This window comes from Phocoena phocoena, chromosome 15 (genome assembly GCF_963924675.1).
Source record: "Phocoena phocoena chromosome 15, mPhoPho1.1, whole genome shotgun sequence".
NCBI classification, from domain to species: Eukaryota; Metazoa; Chordata; class Mammalia; order Artiodactyla; family Phocoenidae; genus Phocoena; species Phocoena phocoena.
The window spans coordinates 73,626,545-73,645,119 of NC_089233.1; the positions used below are offsets into that span (position 1 = coordinate 73,626,545).

The 18,575-nt window shown below is 45.2% G+C and overlaps 1 protein-coding gene across 3 annotated transcripts in view; it reads right to left on the reverse strand.

Moving 5' to 3' along the window:
• SLC13A3 (solute carrier family 13 member 3) overlaps positions 1–18,575 on the reverse strand; it is a 75,383-nt gene that overhangs the window by 20,635 nt on the left and 36,173 nt on the right. The window contains exons 4-8 of one of the 3 annotated variants that reach the window (XM_065891797.1): positions 13,985–14,051; positions 11,113–11,298; positions 8,776–8,901; positions 4,155–4,250; positions 3,072–3,176 (exon numbers count right to left, since the gene is read on the reverse strand). In XM_065891797.1, the coding sequence (XP_065747869.1) occupies positions 3,072–3,176; positions 4,155–4,250; positions 8,776–8,901; positions 11,113–11,298; positions 13,985–14,051 (580 nt within the window). The remainder of the gene's footprint in view (positions 1–3,071; positions 3,177–4,154; positions 4,251–8,775; positions 8,902–11,112; positions 11,299–13,984; positions 14,052–18,575) is intronic. The other 2 variants (XM_065891799.1, XM_065891798.1) reach the window with 2 other exon arrangements.

Sequence of the window (18,575 nt, forward strand, 5' to 3'; positions counted from 1 at the left end):
TCTATAGACTACAATGCACTGTTTAAAAAGAATGAAGTGGGTCAGAAATAGCAGGTTGTCTATGATCTCATTATTGTATTTTCCAATTTTTTGTTATATGTATGTGTGTATATATTAATATGGGTTGTGTGTGTGTATCTGAAATGTTATACACCAAACTGTTAATTGTGATAATCTCTGGGGAATGAGGGAAAACTAACTTTTACTTTTTCAATTTAGCATTGTTTGAGGTTTTTATAATGCGCATAATTTTGTAACTAAACAACAAAGAAAAAAGCAGATCACAAATACTATGTTTCATGTATATGTATAACTAAATCACTTTGCTGTACACCTGAAACTATCACAACATCGTTAATCAACTCTACTCCAATATACAATAAAAAGTTAAAAACAACAACAAATACTATGTTTACTGTAATCACATTTCTGTTGAAAAAATTCTTGTGTTTGCTAGGCTTCTTTTTAGTGACTTTGCATGTGTTTTAAAATTAGCTGTATTGAGGTATAATTAACATGCCATAAAATGCACCCATTTTAAGGATACAGTTCAATGAGTTCTGACTAATGTATACGGTCCTGTAACCACCAATGTGATCAAGATGTAGAACAGTTCCCAGACAGGCATTTTTTAAGTCAGAAAAAAGACATACATCAGAACTGCAAACTGAGGTTCTAAGTGATTTTCACTATTGTTGGAATGGTTTATAACACCAGATTTCATTTGAAAAAAACCCCAAAGTACCTACATTTTGGAAAAATAAAAGAATGGTAATAAGAGCCACTTCTTTTGGCTCCATGATATTATTGTTTCTTCCTCATAAGAACCCTCATGAAATTGGAACGTGTATCCCCCATTTTACCAGGGGTGGGGGGAGTCTGAGGCTCAGAGGGTGAAGTGTGTAGGGCTGCTCTATCCAGTATGGTCACCATGAGCCACATGTGTCTAGTGGACACTTGAAATGTGACAAGACTAAATGTGGCAAGTGTAAAACACACATCAGATTTCGAAGATTTAGTGTAGAAAAAAGAATGTAAAATAGCTCAACAATAATTTATTGTATGGATTACATATTGAAATGATATAGTGTTAAATAAAATACATTATTCAAATTAATTTCATCTGTTTGTTTTTTTTTTACTTTTTTATGTGACTACTAAAAAATTTAAAATCACATTTGTGGTTCACATAACATCTCTATTGGATGGTGCCGATCAAAATCATCAGAGCTCGCCAAATCCAGAGGACGTATCTTCCATCTAATCGTGTTCTAACTAGATCACACCAGAATTTGACACATTTCCCACTCACTCCTTCCTTAAACACTCCTCTCTCTTGGCCTGTGCTAGTCCGTTGCTCCAGTGTTTCCCCCTACCTCGCTGACTGCTTCTTCTCCATTTTCTCTAATGGATTCATTCTCTACCCAGCTCCTAAACGTTGGGGTTCCTCAGTCTTCTCTACGCTCCTATATGCTTTCCCTGGCTGAGCCCATCAATTCCTAGGGATTTAAATTGGAAATTTATATGGTGACCCCCAGATTTATATCTGCAACCTGACTCCTCTGAGCTTCAGGCTTGCGCATCCAACTACCCTTTGCAGTATTTGAAAAGCATTTTAGACTTGACACGTCTAAAACAACTCCAAAATGGAACTGTTGATAAGCCACCCCCAACCCCCTAAAGAAATGTTATTCTCCAACTACCCACCTATGCAGGTAACTCCTTTCCCTCATGCCCCCAAATCCCACCCAGTAGCAAGTCCTATCATTTCCAACTTTGAAATATATCTTGTCTGCTCCATCTCCATTGCCCCCACTCTCATTCAAGCCATCGAAGCTTTCGTCCCCAACCAGGGTTCAGTAAACATCTCCTATAAAGGGCACACAATACGAAAACAGCCACAGACAATACGTAAATGAATAGGTGTGGCTGTGTTCCAATAAAATTTTATTTGTAGATACTGAAATTTGAATTTCATATAATATTCATGTGCCACAAAATGTTTCCCCTAGCCACTTAAAAACATTAAAAAAAATTCAAAAACAAGCGGCAGACCAGATTTGGTCCATGAGCCTTGGTTTGACGACCGCTGGGGTCATCGAGGTGGTGCTATAGCTCCTAACTGTTCTCTCCACCTATATTTTGCCCCCACTATCCATTCCCTAATAAATACAGCTAACATGTGATTGAGCTCTTTCTAGGTGCCAGTCTAATCACTTGACATGTATTAACTCACTGCTCCTTAGAACAATTCAACGAGAACTGGACTGTTTACAATACCATTTTACAGATGAGAACGCCGAGGCACAGAGAGATTAAGTACCTTAAAACCCTCCAATAGCTTGCTACTGATCTCCCATTAAAAAAACAAAACAAAACAAGACCAAAACTCTTAGCATGTCCAACAAGACCCTTCATGGTCTGGTCCTCACCTGCCCTTCCAGTCACATGTCTGCCAATTTTCCTCCCTCCCACCAGGCCTTGGTTACAATGGGCTTCTTTCAGTTCTTCAAATGTTGATTTCCACCTCAGGCTTTTAGTAGATATTCCCAGTGTGTCTCTAATTTTTACTCTTCCTAAACTTTGGTTCTTTCCAGAGCTAACCAAAGTCAATGCCCCCTACTCCATTCTTTGAGAGTATAACCCTCTCACTCCTTCTTTCATAGCACTCATTACAATTTGCAGTTATTTTGTTGTCTATTTGTTTTTATCTCTGTCCCCAGCTGCTGGCATAATGTTTAACATAAAATAGGTGCTCAATAAAAGTTCTTTGAGTGAATGAATGAATGAATGACGTGCTCAGGGTTGCACAGTTTGTAAGTGGCGGAGCTGGCATTCGAACCCAGTTCTGTCTGATTCCAAAGGCAAAGGTCTTAACACAGGAGACGCTAAATGTTTTATCATCCAAACCTAAACTCTTGAGGGCAAAAGAAGGAACTGTTAATAATTACATGGGATGAGAGGTGGAAACATAGCCCAGTTCTCCCCAGCCACACTGCCTCCTCAGCTCCAGCGGCCCAGCCCCGAGTCTTCCCTGTTGGACTCCATCCCATGGGTCCCCAGAGTCTCACCCAGGGGTGAAGAGGCTGGCCCAGCCAGGGATGAACTTCGGGTCCCGGGAGAAGAGGAGGATGGCGAATATGCAGAAAAGGATGAACACGGCCTGTTCGGCAAACCTGTGGCACAGAGATGCAGACACCATTGTGACCGTGGGCTGTGGCTGGACCACAGCACAGGAAGCCCTCAGGCAGGGGCCCACTGGGTGTGACTGGGCCAGGCCCTACCTCTGAAAGCTGGAAGTAGTTCACTCCCCAGGTGGTCCCGAGAGTAAGGGGAGTGGTGTCCCAGGTGTAAGTGATTCCTTTCCTGGGGCTCCCATGCTGCCCTAGGATCCTTCCTGAGCATAAGGCACCCTTCCCCACAAACCATTCATATCACTCCCGCTGGGAATTTCCCATAGTCCTAGGGACAATCCAGAGAGAGAAAGAAGTGAAACAGAGACAGAGTCAGAAAAGCAGAGAGAAAGGAAACTGACAGAAACAGAGAGGTAGGCAAAGAGAGAGGAACAGTCATACATACAGAGGGGGACAGACACAGAGAGGGACAGACATGGAGAGGGCAGTAGACAGAGGCAGAAAGAGAGAATCCCTAAATGTTGCAGCAAATATCTACCCAATGTGCCCATTTCACAGATCAGGAAGCAGGGCCCAGAGAGGGTTAGTGCCTTGCCCAAGGCTACACAAAAAATTAGTGGCAGAGTCAGACCTTGTGTGAAGGCCTGCTAACTCTTAGTTATTTTCACTACGTGAGAAATATGTGCGAAACAAGCTTCTGGAAGCCACCCAAGGCAGCATCCGGTATTCCATGAACCAGGAAGGAAAGTGCGCATTAGGCGGGAAGGTGACAGGTTCCCCCTCCAAGTTCAACCCGAGAGGCTTACTGGTCCTCAGGGTATCTACTACCCCAGCGACAGGGCAAGAGCTGACTGTGTAAGTCATCTCCCTACCCTCCATCTCTAGGCTCCCAGGCCGTTGGTCCTGAAATCCCCTCGGGACTCAGTCTCCAAGGGGGTCAGGGATTAAGTCAAGAGGTAGCTGTCTTGAAAGTCTAGTACCTGGCTCTCTCCCCACCCTGAAAACCCCTGTGCCACGTACTTGATGGGCCCCAGGTTCTGGAATTCCTCCTGAATCATGGCTCGAGCCCTATTTTCTGCGTCACTTCTGATCTCAGATTTCTTCTTCCTCCAGCCCCTGAAACAGAAAGTGGGGAGGTTAGGAGTGGCCACTGCAGTCTAACTAGCGTCTCATCTACCCCACCACCATCTGGCCAGGTCTCACTATCTCTGTTTTGGAGACTCTGCAACAGCCTGCTGAGTGGTCGGCCTGCCTCTATGTTCCCTTTCTAAAATCTGTTCTGCCCACCTATAGCCTGGATAGTCTTCTAAAAATGCAAATCTGATCATATGGCTCCCAGGCTTAAAATCCTTTAGGGGGTCAAACTGACTCATGAATAAACAGATAAACCAAGGAAATAAAATAGAAAGTCCAGAAATAGACAAAACTATAAATGGGGATTCAATCTATGATAAAGTTGGTATCCCAGCTTGGTGTAGAAAAGATGACCTATTCAGTCATTGATGTTAGACATATAGATCAATGGAATCAAATTGAGAGGCCAGAAATAAACCCACATTTCTATGGTCAATTGATTTTTGATAAGGGTACCAACACCATTCAATGGGGAAAGAACAGTCTTTCATCAAATGGTGTTAAGACAACTGGATAGCCACATGCAAAAAAGATGAGCGTGGACCCCCTACCTCATACCACATACAAAATTTAACTCAAAATGGACCAAAGACCTAAATAGAAGAAGAGCTAGACCTGTAACATTTTTTCGAAGAAAACATAAGGGTAAATTTTCATGGCTTCAGATTAGGCAAATACTTCTTAGACATGATACGAAAAGCACAAGCAACCAAAAATAGATAAACTGACTTCATTAAAATTAAAAACGTTTGTGTGTCAGTAAATGGTATCAGGACAGCTGGATGGCCGTCTAGAACAACAAAAAAAGTTGGATCCAAACCTGTACCCCAAGGTTGGATCCTTACACTGCACCCTAAGGATAAGCTCCAAATAGATAAAAAATCTAAACATAAAAAATATTAAAATACTAGAAGAAAACATGGGATTATTCTTTTATAATTCCTATCATGGAAAGACCTTTCTAACTGTAATTGAAAATTCAGAAGACACATAAGACAAGATTGATAAGTTCATCTACATAAAATGTTTCTAAACAATTCTGCATGGAAGAAAGCACTATAGGCAAAGTAAAAAATCAGGAAAAAATATTTGCAACTCATACTCAAAACGAGCACTAATCTTTCAATATAGAAAGAGTACCCGAAATCAATAAAACCAAGACCAACGATCAATTTTTTAAATGTACAAAAGATATAAACACACAGTTTAACAATTCACAGGAAAGGAAATACCAGGGTCTCCCATGAATATATGAAAAGTTTTCACATTGCTCCTCAATATGAAAGGTTTCTCAAAATTACTTCTAAAATAAACGCAAATTATTTTTCTCTTATCAGATTGGCAAAAATCCACTTTGCTGCATGGAAACAGACACTCTCATACATTGTAAATGGGGGAACAAATTAGTGCAATTCCTATGGAGAACGACTGGACAATATCTATTAAAATAAAGTGTTTATTCTCTGACCCAGAAATCCCTCCTATGGGGCTTCCCTGGTGGCGCAGTGGTTGAGAATCCGCCTGCCAATGCAGGGGACACGGGTTTGAGCCCTGGCCCGGGAAGATCCCACAAGCCGCGGAGCAGCTAAGCCCGTGCGCCACAACTACTGAGCCTGCGCTCTAGAGCCCGTGAGCCACAACTACTGAACCCGTGTGCCACAACTACTGAAGCTCACACACCTAGAGCCCGTGCTCCGCAACAAGAGAAGCCACCCCAATGAGAAGCCCACGCACCGCAACGAAGAGTAACCCCTGGTCGACGCAACAAGAGGAAAGCCCGCACTCAGCAACAAAGACCCAATGCAGCCAAAAATAAATAAATAAATAAATTAAAAAAAAAAAAAGAAATCCCTCCTATGGAAATCTACCTTACAAAAATACCTGTTACTACACAAAATGGTATCTGTCAGGGAGATCAGTCACCAGAAAATATATAGTATCTGCTTGTATTTGCTTATGGAAACTCTGGAAGATTACCCGAGAAACCAATAAAAGTGGATACCTGTTTGGGAGGGATGTATTGGGTGACTGGGTAATCGAAGGCATGGTTGGGAAGAATTCTCACTGCATACCTCTTTGTATTGTTTTTGATTTTTGAACCGTGTGTATGTGTTGCTTATCCAAATTTAAAAAATAAATGCTTTTTAAAAAACTCACAACGGTTCTTTTTTGTGAAGATCCATGTCCCACAAGGCCCTCAGTGATCTAACCCAGGGTTTCTCAGTCTTGGAGCTCTTGACAATATTGGGGCAGGATCATTCTTTGTTGTGAGGTGGGATAATTCTTTGGTGTAGGGGGTTGACTTGTATGTTGTAGAATGTTTCGCAGCACCTCTGGCCTCTACCCCATGGACCCCAGGAGTACTTCCTTGGCTGTGACAAGCAAAATGTCTCCAGACGTTGCCAAAAGTCCCTGGGTCGAGGTGAGGTGGGGGGAGGTAAAATCATGCCCAGTTGATCATTTTGCCTCATCGCCCACAAATCTCCCTCACACCCTGAACTCAGTCCCTTTAACCTTTTTTCATTTGCAGAAGACCCCTTGCTACCTCCGGCCTGGGGGCCTTTGCACTCATTGCTCTATCTGCCCGGAATGCTCTTCATCACCCCTATCTCCTTCTCCCCTTTACTGAGTTAATCTATTCACTCTTCCTATTCCTGCTCCGAACGCACTTTCCCAAGGAAGCTCTCCTGCCCTCCCAGTAAGGTGAGAGCCCTCTAGCGTGCAACCTCAGATCTCACCATCCATTCCCCTCCCAGCACTAATCATGACTGGTATTTCTGCTTTGATTAGTTGTTCACCGTCTGTCTCCCCCGACCTAGACTGCAAGCTCCCCAAGGGCAGGAGCGCCTCAGCCTTGCCCAGGGGCTGCATCCTCAGCACCTGTGTGACAGCATCAGGCACGTAGCAGATGCTTGGTGGATACTTGCTGAAGGAAGGTGGTGTCATGGGATTGGCCGGAACCTTTCCTGCTACCCACCCAGAAACACCTCTCTCACTGGGCTTCCCTCCACTTGCATTTCCTTCATCACAGCCTCCTCCGAGACCAAGTATTGCAGATGTCCAAGGAACAGGCAGACAGGAGAAAGGGGCTCTGTTTCAGGCTCAGCACTGGGCAGTTTTCGCACTCTCCCTCATTTAGACTTTATTTTAGCTGTAGCTCATTATTATCCCCCAACTAAAAGTGAAGAAATTAAAGAAGTAAAGGCTCAGGGAGGTGACAGAGTTGCTCAAGGTCATGCAGAACCATGATGTGAACTCTGGTTTACATGAGTCCAATGTCTGGGCTTGCTTCTCTCGGCTAAGCTGGGCTTTGAACCCTGAGTTTCTGCTCTGAGGGATCAAGGAACACCACGATCAGAGCCTTTCTATTCTCAAGGTGTTTTCACATCTCTTTGATCCAGAGTAGCTCTTACTGGTCCCATTTTACAGATAAGAAAAACTAAGGCCCAGAGAGGTGAGGGGACTGAGTCAGAGAATGACTTTATGACATGTCTGCTACCCCAGCCCTGAGATGCAGCTCCTATTTTAGTATTCCCCAAACTCCAGGCATTCATAACCTACTTTCACAAACGTTCGTATAGCCACATACCACAGGGCTCGTGTTTCCTTAACATTTTCCTCCAACTAGACTCAGCATTTTAATTAAAGAAATGTAGTTAAATGGAAAACTTTCTATCGCTCCCATACGTAGAAAACAAGAATCACTTGTCATACATAGAAAGTACCCACAGGGCTTCCCTGGTGGCGCAGTGGTTGAGAGTCCACCTGCCGATGCAGGGGACACGGGTTCGTGCCCCGGTCCAGGAAGATCCCTCATGCCGCGGAGCGGCTGGGCCCATGAGCCATGGCCGCTGAGCCTGCGCATCCGGAGCCTGTGCTCCGCAACAGGAGAGGCCACAACAGTGAGAGGCCCGTGTACCGCAAAAAAAAAAAAAAAAAAAAAAAAAAAAAGAGTACCCACAAAAATAAAGACATGAAAGCAAGGCAAAATGGCTAGATACCACTGCTGGCTTTAGTCTCTGGGCCTGAGGCTTGCTCTTTCTTTTTTAAAAGGCTAATTTGGAAAGGTTAGAGAGTTAAAGTTTTTCCTCACCCTACTGAAACTTTCTCCCCAGCATAAGCAGATCGATTCTACATGAGTCGATAAAGGAATATTTTTCTCACTGTCTGAGTCAATGTTATTTGATACCTTGTCCTCATGACCCCCCAGACTCTCTCCTGTACTGAGGCCCTGTGAAATGGGAAACGCTACACATCTGCTCCTCTGATATGAGTGCGTACCTTACTTAAGTAACAACACTGTTAGTAATTATTGATGGTGAGCGACATTCACTGAGGGCCTGGGCTTAGCAGGCGAGTTCCCACAGCACCTGTAATCCCCACATCCCTGGGAGGCGAGGAGGACTACAGGCGCCACATCTGACATGAAACTGTAACGACTTAGGACAGCCACTCGCTACTGAGCACGGTTCACCCGCCGCAAAGCTCAGGTGAAACACCAGGGTACCTCAGGGTTATCCCTCCATACAGGAAGGAGATCCAGAGCCAGCCCACCAACAGGAACATCAGCATAAGAGGGAAGGCGAAGACGAACCAGGAGCCGAAATTCACCACGTCGCACTGTGGGAAGAAACTGGAGAAAAGAGGGAGGTGAGAGCCCGCCGAGGTCAGCCACGCCGATGGATGCACATATACTTACAGACGAAAACTAAAGGAAGTATGCTAAATATTAACAGTGGGATTGAACGTCGTTCAAATGTTTTTTTCTGTATTTTCTGAGTGTTCTATAATGTGTCTATATCATGCATGATCAGAATAAACTCATAAAATGTATTTGGGGAGCAAAGGCCAAGGAGAACATTCAGGACAGCCATTTCCCTGTCTCCCCAGGTTCCCCGATGGGGATTCAGAACCCCATGTTAACCCCATATTCCTTTCAAATACCCTCTTTCCTGAGCAGAAGGTCCTAGCTTGTGCCATTAAATGTTGTATATGATTTGCATGTAGTTTGCGTGCACTCTACTCAAAAGCCTTCACGTTTGATACTTTTACTTACAGCTCCAGCATTTTCCCCCTAATTTCTTTTCAAGTTGGAACAAAGGCTTGCTCACATCAGAGCAGACAGGCAGCCTAAAAACCCTCTGATAGCAAATGCCCTCCCATTCTCCCCAACCCCCAACTCAGGACCAGCCCCTGAGGGCCCCAGAGTCCACGTCTTTCCTGTCCAGCCCTGGGGATATGCTCCAGCAAGAACTAATACCCAATACTCTGCTTTGTCCTCCCAGTCAACTGCCCCTTTGCTGGCACTTCCCGCTAAGGGAGGAGACTAAAGGGTCAGCCCAGATCATCCCTACATCTGAAGCAGGGCCATCTCGGCTTCTGGTTTTCCAGTCTCACAGCCAAGTCTTGCTCAAAGAATGGAGACAAAAAGACACCGAAGGTTTGCAGTGGGCTGAAATCAATTGGGGGAATACCGCTACCTCCTGAATCAGAATCTCTGCAACCGAGATCCAAGCATATTTTTTTCACCTTCCCTGGAGACTCTAAAATGCACCCATGGCTGAGAATCACTGTTTTTCATCATACTCTTAAAATCAAAGGATTTGCGAACCTGAGAATATGGTGCAGGGTTAAGGTTTTAAAATTGGTTCATGAGGTAAGACATGGGTGTACTTAAGTTTTCTCATGAAAATAACTTTGACTACCCTCAAGTATAGTACTGATTTATGTACACCAAGCCCACTCTCAGGAAGACCAACTGAACCAGCTTTCCCTCCATTATCCCAGTAAGTCCTTGATTCTTTGGTTGAATACCAGATAAAGAAGCTGGCCAGCACATGTGGCCATGTTGAATATCAAAGAGTTTTGTTGCTGTTTGTTTGTCAAATACTTACAATCATAGATTAAATACATCTCCACTGCAATGAAATCTTAGAAACCCCACCTCTCAGAATCCTGGAATCTGAAAATACTTAGAATCTTGAAGGATTCTAAGGATTTTTTAAATCTTCAGACTAAGAGGTTTGCAATAATGGAATCAACGGCAAGCCACCTTGTCGAATCCTTCTCTGATTCTCATGCCCTGACAGATGGCCACCCAGCCTCTGCTTGAACAGTTTCAGCGATGGGGAGATTTCACTTCTTGGCAGAATCCACTCCACTGCTGGCCCATGTGGCTGGTTGCAAAGCTTCTCACGGCACATCACAGCCACACACCAACACCTCCCACCGGGGTTGGTTTTAGAAGCGGATGTCATATCGTGTCACCCCTCGGCTCTCAGCTCTCCTCTGACTCCCCATCTCACTTTTAGGAAGAGCCGCGTCCTTACAACTGTTGCCTTAGTCTGGCCTCTTCTTACCTTATCCCCTTCTGAACCCCAGCCTGGCTGGGCTTTGTGCTGTTCCCCAGGACAGTCCCACCTTTGTACAAGCTATTCCCTCTGTCTGGGTTGCTCTTCCCTCCTGTGTCCACAGAGTTCACCCCCTCACTTCTAGGTCTCTGCTCAAATGTCACTGTATCAGAGAGATCACACATCCATGACCAACCTACATAAACCAGCACCACTCTGTCACCTCTACTCCATTATCCTGCTTCATTTCATAACTCGTCACACTAACATATTATATATTCTTTTGCTTTTTCCTGTATTGCTTATTTCTCCCACCAGAATGGAAGTGCCCCAGAGTAAGGACTTTGCTGGGGTTTGTGCACTGCTGGGTCCCCGGAGCCTGGCCAATAGAAGACATTCAACAGACACCCCTGAATGTTGGATGAAGGAGGAGGAGAAGAATAGAAGGAACAGAAACCCCAGTGCTGGGGAGTGGGTGGGGCGCTGGCTTTTACCTCTTGAGCTGGCCAAGCAGGATGAGGTTGGGGGCCGTGCCTGTGAGGGTGGCGGTGCCCCCGATGCTGGCCGAGTAGGGGATGGAGATGAGGAAGCCCTTCCAGATGTTCCTGCGATATTCCTCCTCCTTCTTAGAGTTAGCCTGGAGATCCATTGGAGCCTCTGCCTCCTCAGGACAGTCTTTGCTTTAAATAAATCCAAAGAGAAGCCATTCAGAAGACACAGAATTCCTGGCCTTATGGGGAAACACACTGCCCAGGACGGGAGAGCTAAGTGAACTTTCCAGAAGGCAATTGGCACAGGCTCCAAAAACCTCTAAAAATGTGCAACCCTTCAGCTTAAGTGTTCTACTCTAAGAAGTTGTCCTAAAGTAATAATTGGAATTAAATATAATTTAAACGGAAAACAAACTAAATATCCATCAAAAAGCGATTTGGCTAAAAAAGATGATCCTCTTTCTGGATGGAATACCAACGCAGCTATTAAAAATGGTGATGTAGATGGGTGTTTATTAAAATGGAAGATGTCCATTATATAAAGTGAAAAGGTAGGAAACAGCACTACTTAGTTTTTTATTTTAAAAATATGCACATATTTCATGAATATATGAATATTAATAAAAGTCTAGAATGGTATACACAAAGTTGTTTTGGTGCCTGTCTTGGGGACGGAATTATGGATTTTTTCCCTCTTTTAGTTTTTATTCGTACTATCTGGGTTATTTTCCTGGTATAGTTGAGGAGTTTGGGGAAAAAATAAAATTAAGAATTGTTAATTATATGGTTAAAAGATAATGATGTTGACACAAATTTATTGAGGTGAAAAGATGTCCACTACACTCCATTAAGTGAGATGATGCATTATAAAGGGGCATATGTAGCATGATGAATTTTGTTAAATAAAGAAATGCACTTATGTATATAGAGAGATATCAAGAAACAGTCTAGAATCGTATTTACTTAACTGTTCTAATCTATCTTTGGGAGTGAGATACTGAGAACATTTTTCTTTTCGTTTAAGAGGTTTTTCTCTTTTTACTTGTGCAATTATAAAATGTTTATAAGCGAATAAAACTAAGAATTGTCCCTGCGTAACAAATCAATTTCTTTTAAAGAATAAAAGTTCAAATATCTTCAGGCCTTAATTACTAACATGAGGGGCCCCTTCTCCAGAGGGCAGTGGGGATGTGATCTGGGTCTGAAAGGAAGACAACGGCTGGAAGCAGCTGGAGACAGATGCCTTGGCCTGACTTTTCAGGGTGAGAGGCCTGGTCAGGAATCTGTGGCCTCCCTCAGACCTGGGGCCCCAACCAGACTGAGCCTCACAGGAGAATGAGAGAGGGGAAGGGCCCTCACGCTCATCTCATTCACTCCCTCCCTCGTTTGGATGGGAAACGGAGGCCCGGAGTGGGGCTGGGGACTGCATCCAGTGGACATGGAGTTCCAGAGAGTGGGGATCAGCTCTTTTCCAAAAGACTCGGCACAAGCTCTGCATGGGCAGATGGTTCCCAGGTTGCATGGTAGTGAGTAGCTGGGCCAACTATAGAACCCATATCTCAAAGCTGGACTCAAAGCCCCCAAACAAGGTGCCAGGAAGGAGCGCAGGCCATGGGATAAGATAAACTCAGGTAAAATCAGGTCCCTCCTCTGCTAGAACCCTCCACCAGCTCCCATCTCATTCAAAGTCAAAGCTACCTCAATGGCCGATGAGGTCCCACATGCTCTGTCCCTCTACCATTATCTTCCTGCCACACAAGCAATCTCTCTGACCCCCAGGTCCAGCCACACTGGCTTCCTGGCTGCTTTGAACTCTCAGGACTTTTGCACCTGCTGGTCCTTCTGCCGAGAACCCTGTTCCCACAGATCCTTCACCTCCCACAGCCGTTTGCTCAAGCATGACTTCCTTAGTGAGGCCTTCCCTGACCACACATTTAAAAACTGCCCTTTACCCCAACCCCATCCCTAGCCTGCTTTCCTGCTTTGTTCTCCTGCATAGCACTCACCAACCTTCTGACACACTATGGATTTTACTGTGTATTTGTTTCTCCGCAAGGGCAGGTTTTTTTTTCTGTTTGTTGCTGTATCCCTGACAGTACCTGGCTCATCGTAAGCTCTCTATAAATACCCGTTGAATGAATGAAACAGACCTGACCGATGCCCAGCAATGCCTTGAGCAAGTCACTTTACTTCCTGCTGTTTGTTTCATCACCATTAACTCGAGACAACAATGCCATTAATAACAAGCATTACCATCCGTGCATGGAAGGCCCAGAAACCTGCTTTAGCTACACGTTCTCATTTAATATCAAAACAGCCCTATAAGATGGGTTCTGATATCATGTCCAGTTGGTAAGTGAAACTAACTGAGGTTCAGAGAGGTTAAGTGACTTGTCCAAATCACAGAGCCGGTAAGCGGCAAAGCCAGGCTTCAAAGCCAGGTCTGCATGGTCCTAAGCACCCAGATCTTATCCACACTGCCATATACAAAAGACACCAAAGACTAAATGTGCTGTCAGTGTCAAGATACTTCCTAAGTCACACAAGTGCGAAGGGTGTCTCAGGATATTTTTGTCTTTGGGGTCGCTTGGCCTGGTACACCCTCTCCTCCACGACCGTCGTGTGGCTTGTGCCTCCTGTTCTTCTGGTCCCTCCTTCTAGACCCTGCACCTCAGCAGACATTTAGGGATTTAATGTGCACATTTGCTTTTTTCAAGGAGCCTGGAGCCAAAGCTATAAATGGTCGAAACTTGGGCATTAGGTCATCTGGAGAAAAACTGGGGGTAGGCGGAGGATTGCTTGGAGCATTGAATTCCTGTTCATCATCTCCTTGGATCAAGCACTGGCTCCTCTGTGAATTCCACCAGGAACTCACTCTTCTGTGCCGGCAATAAACTGCATCTCCGTGGGCACAGTATGCAGGCCGTTTTTCCGCACAGCAGCTAGGAGGAAAGAACACGACGTCTTTAGTGTGATGTAGTAAATGGGACAGGAGTGTCCCATTCTTGTGCAGTCAGTCAGAGTGCTTCCTCAGGTCCTGACCTATACTAGTCATTGGATCCAAAAAAAAAAAAAGATACTCAAAATTCCATCCACCCCTTTTTGGAGAGGGCTTCAGGCCCGTGCGCAGGGAGTTCACTACAAGGCTGCTTGACAACCCATAACTCAAGCCTAGGCTAACCTGAACTGTCATTGTCAAAGGGATGTTTGGGAAAGACTAGCTCTGAGTGGTAATGGGTCAGCAATGGGATGGGTGACCCCAGTCTGCCATACATTCAAAAAGCATTTATTGAGCACCTGCTGTGTACTATTGACTATAAGCTTGGGGTACACAGTGAATAATATAGGACAGTGTCCTTGCTCCCATGAAAGTTATATTCTAGAAAGGGAGACAGACAATAACCAAATAAAGAAAACTTCCAGTTTGTGATGAAAGTGACAGAGGAAATGAAACTGGGCAACGTGATGGAAAGTGACTGCAGCGTGGGGAGGAGGAGCAGGGGGACTATTATGATCAGGTCAACAGAGCAGACATATGAGCTGAGACCTCAAGGATAAAAAGGAGCCAATCATCTGAAGAGTTGTGGGAAGAGGGGTGGGGGCAACAGGAACAGCAAGTCCAAAGGCCCTGAAGTGAGAGTGTGTCTGGTGTGTTGGGAAGCAGGAAGGAGATCAGTGGGGCTGGAGGGGCATGAAGGAGGAGGAGAGGTGGGAGAAGTGGCAGGAGTGAGGCGGCAGGAAGTGGTGTGGATCACACAGAGGTCTTGGGGCTCACAGTAAGGACTTTAGCTTCTCCTCTGAGCCAGATGGGAGTGGAGCCAGGGGAGTGTTTGAGCAGAGGAGAGTCAGGATAGGATCTGACTTCATTTTTAAAGAAGCCCTTGCTTCATAGGCCAGTCTCCCCGCAGGAGCCTTGGAGTGTCGTGGAGACAACTGAAGGGATTAAAAGTTTCGGCAGCTGAAACCATCACCAAGAGCAAAAGAATCCATCCCAGGGCATTGGAAGTGTGACTGGTAGCTGAACACATGGGTTCAGGGTTCAAGTCCTAGCTCCATCACTTGCTTTGCGACCTTAGATCAGTGTGGTTCCCACCTGGGGTCGATTCTGCCTCCAGGGGATATTGGACAATGTCTGGAGACATTTTTGGTTGTTGCAACTGGGATGGGGGGAGTTGGGGTGCTACTGGTATCTAGTGGTCAGAGGTCAGGGATGCTGCTAAACATCTTACAGGACGTAAGTCAGCCCCCACAAGAAAGAATTATCCTACCTAAAATGTCAAATAGTGCCAAAGTTAAGAAACTCTGGCCTAGATAAATCCCTTGATCTCCTTGAACATCTTTAATTCATAAAATGGAAGTAATAATTCCCCTAGGGTTATCAAGAGGATTAAAGAGTTGACTTATTTGCTATAGACAGAATGTTTTCATCACCCCCAAAATTCATATGTTGAAACCTAATCCCTAATGTGATGGTATTAACAGGTGGAGTTTTGGGGAGGTGATTAGGTCATAAGGGAGGAGCCCTCATGAATGGGATTAGTGCCCTTATAAAAGAGACCCCACAGAGCTCCCTTGCCTTTTCCACCATGTGAGGACACAGTGAGAAGATGGCTGTCTACAAACCAGAAAAAGGCCCTCAACAGACACCGGATCTGCTGACGCCTTGATCTTGTACTTTGCAGCCTCCAGAACTGGGAGAAATAAATACCCAGTCTCTGGTATTTTTGTCATAGCAACCTGAACAACTAAAACATCATTTAAAGCAGGGATTAGCAAACTTATTCCGTAAAAGGCCAGTAGTAAATATGAAAAGCCATATGATCTCTGTTGTAACCACTCAAATCTGCCATGACATCATGAAAGCAGCCGTAGACAATACAGAAATGACTAGTGTGACTAAACATTTATTTCTGGATACTGAAACTGAATTTCATATAATCTTCACATGTCACGAAATCTTCTTCTTCTTTTGATTTATCCAACCATTTAAAAACATAAAAACTATGCTTAGCTCGCAGGCTGCATGAAAAACAGGCAGCAGGCTAGATTTGGTGGGCCCAAGTTTGCCAGCCCCTGATTTTAAAAATTTAACAGGAATCTGAGCACTAGTGGGGATTTAGAAAATGTGGGTTACTACCAAGAAAGAATAAAAGAGTGGCCCCTGAAGTCTGGAACTGGTCTGACCCAGATACGACAGACACATCGTTCTCTTGTTGGACCTAAACAATCTCACACATCACCGACTTCAGACAAAGTCACTCTGAGACTGATAAAATGAGCCAGAGCAAGGACACCTCATAATCTCCTTTAAGTGCAAAGCCACTTGCCACCCACAAAATATCAAGCTTCCACTTCTCTTGCTAAATAAGTGGTTACTTCTTGCCTAATCACAGAATCGTCCCCAGTCTCTGACAGCACCCAATCTAGAGCAAACCCTACTTTCTTAGCCCCCATCCCCACCCAAAATGACCCAACCAAAGCCCAAATCCTATGAGAGGTGCTTTCTAGCACCCTCTGAGTTGACTGTAGTTGCCCGTGGTGTGTGTTCTCCCTCACTGCAGCAACGATAACAAACTCAACCTGTTTAACTACAGATGTATTCCTGGGGGGCTTTGGCCACGTGGACTGGGTGGAAGGGTCTAGACTCCAGCCTCAGTTCTTTCCCTGTCTCACCAGGGGGCTTGGGGAAGTCCCTTCCCTTCTCCACTCTGGGCTGTTCTTTTCCTGCTGGTACCACGAGGGAGCAGCATTCCATGGTGGCTGACTGGGTCATTTTTACTGTGCCTGAGGCTGGCCCTGCTGACCACCAGCAGTGGTCTGAAGGCTAAATTCAGATCAGCTCACCCTGGGCCGTGGGGACAAGGGCTTCAGGGCTCCCGTGATGGGAACACACGTCCACATGCAACACACGGGGCCGGAGGCCGGGGCACTGAAGCAGGAAGTGAAGGGCTGTTAATAGGACACTGATGCTGGTGGGCAAAGTCACTCCCCAGGGGATGGCCAGACAGGAAGAACCCTGACCCAGTGACTCCCTACCCCCGACCCATCTCTAGCTCTCTCTGTACCCTTCTCACCCGGGTTGGGAATGGCTGTCACGCAGCATCAGATGTCTGCAGAGCTCACCAGCATCTCGGGTATAACAATAGGCCACCTTCCTCAGCCCTGGATGAACATTAGAATTTGCTGAGAATGCCCAGGTCCCACCCTGGAGGTTCTCTGGTTTAGAGGCTCTGGGGACTCAGTACTTTTAAAAGCTCTGTAGGTCATTCTTTTGGGCAGGCCGGGTTGAGAAGGCTCCCCTGAAGTTAGAGATGGGGAAATGAAGCCTCCAGTGGCCGCCCACGACCTTAGAGGGGGTGAGTGCTCCCCAGTTTGCCACAGTCCTCACATGGCCGCTTTTCTCAGCCATGGAAGTTGGCTGCTGCCATCATCGGAGTTGGAGAGCCCTGATACAAAACTGTACGTGCTATAGACGAGGCAGGGGAAGCTATTTATACACACACGGCTATGAACAGTAATTATCTGTAGCAATTAAAATTAGGAAGGAGGGAGTTTCACTTTTTCTTTATGCAAATTAGTAATGTGAAAAAATTTGATACCAAGCATTATTTTTTTCTAATGATGATGATAAAACCAGTGAAGATGAAGTTGAAAAAAACTTGGAAAACCAAGGTGCTACTCAGCCCCTAGCAGCTCAGCTACTCTTTTTTTTTTTTTTTTTCAGCTACTCTTAACCATTCATCCCGGGTCATCCCTGTACTTCCCGTGACCACGGTGACCCAAGTGACCACACGAAAACAGGCCAAAGTCTCCAAAGGTTCTGACTTCCCTGGGTCCAGAAATCGCAGGCTGGTTAGGAGCTCGGTGTTTACGTTAAGATCTTATTCAAATAATAACAATCCCTGAGTTTATATCGGGTGGGGGAGCTGAGAACTTTCACATTTGTAATCTTACAGCAGCCTCGGAACAGACTGGGAGAGCTGGGCAGGGGTTATTACCTTCCTCTTTACACCTCGGGAAACTGAGGCCCGGAGACACGGGGGAAGCGCGGGATAAAGATGACCCACTGGGTAAATGGCAGAGTCGGCTTGTTCCCAGGACTACTGATTCCCCACCCCTTGAATCTCACCCCACCTCCAAAGGCACCCACCTGGCTCTGACCTGGAACAGCTGACTCTAATTGAACCTCCCTGGTATGATTGAAATGTTCTTGAAGTTTGGCACACAGAAGGCTCTCAGGAAAGAGTTCTTGTATCAGATTAGGTAAACAGCACCCCAGGGGAAGTCAAAGGTCCCCAGGATAGGCAGTTTTACATCCATTAATTTACTTAGTTCCCACAACTACCTGGGTGGTAAGGATTAATATCCCCATTTTATATATGAGGAAACAAGCGTAGAACAGTTCAGTAACTGGTTTGTTTATTTATTTATTTATTTCACACACTTATTGATTATCCACTAAGTGC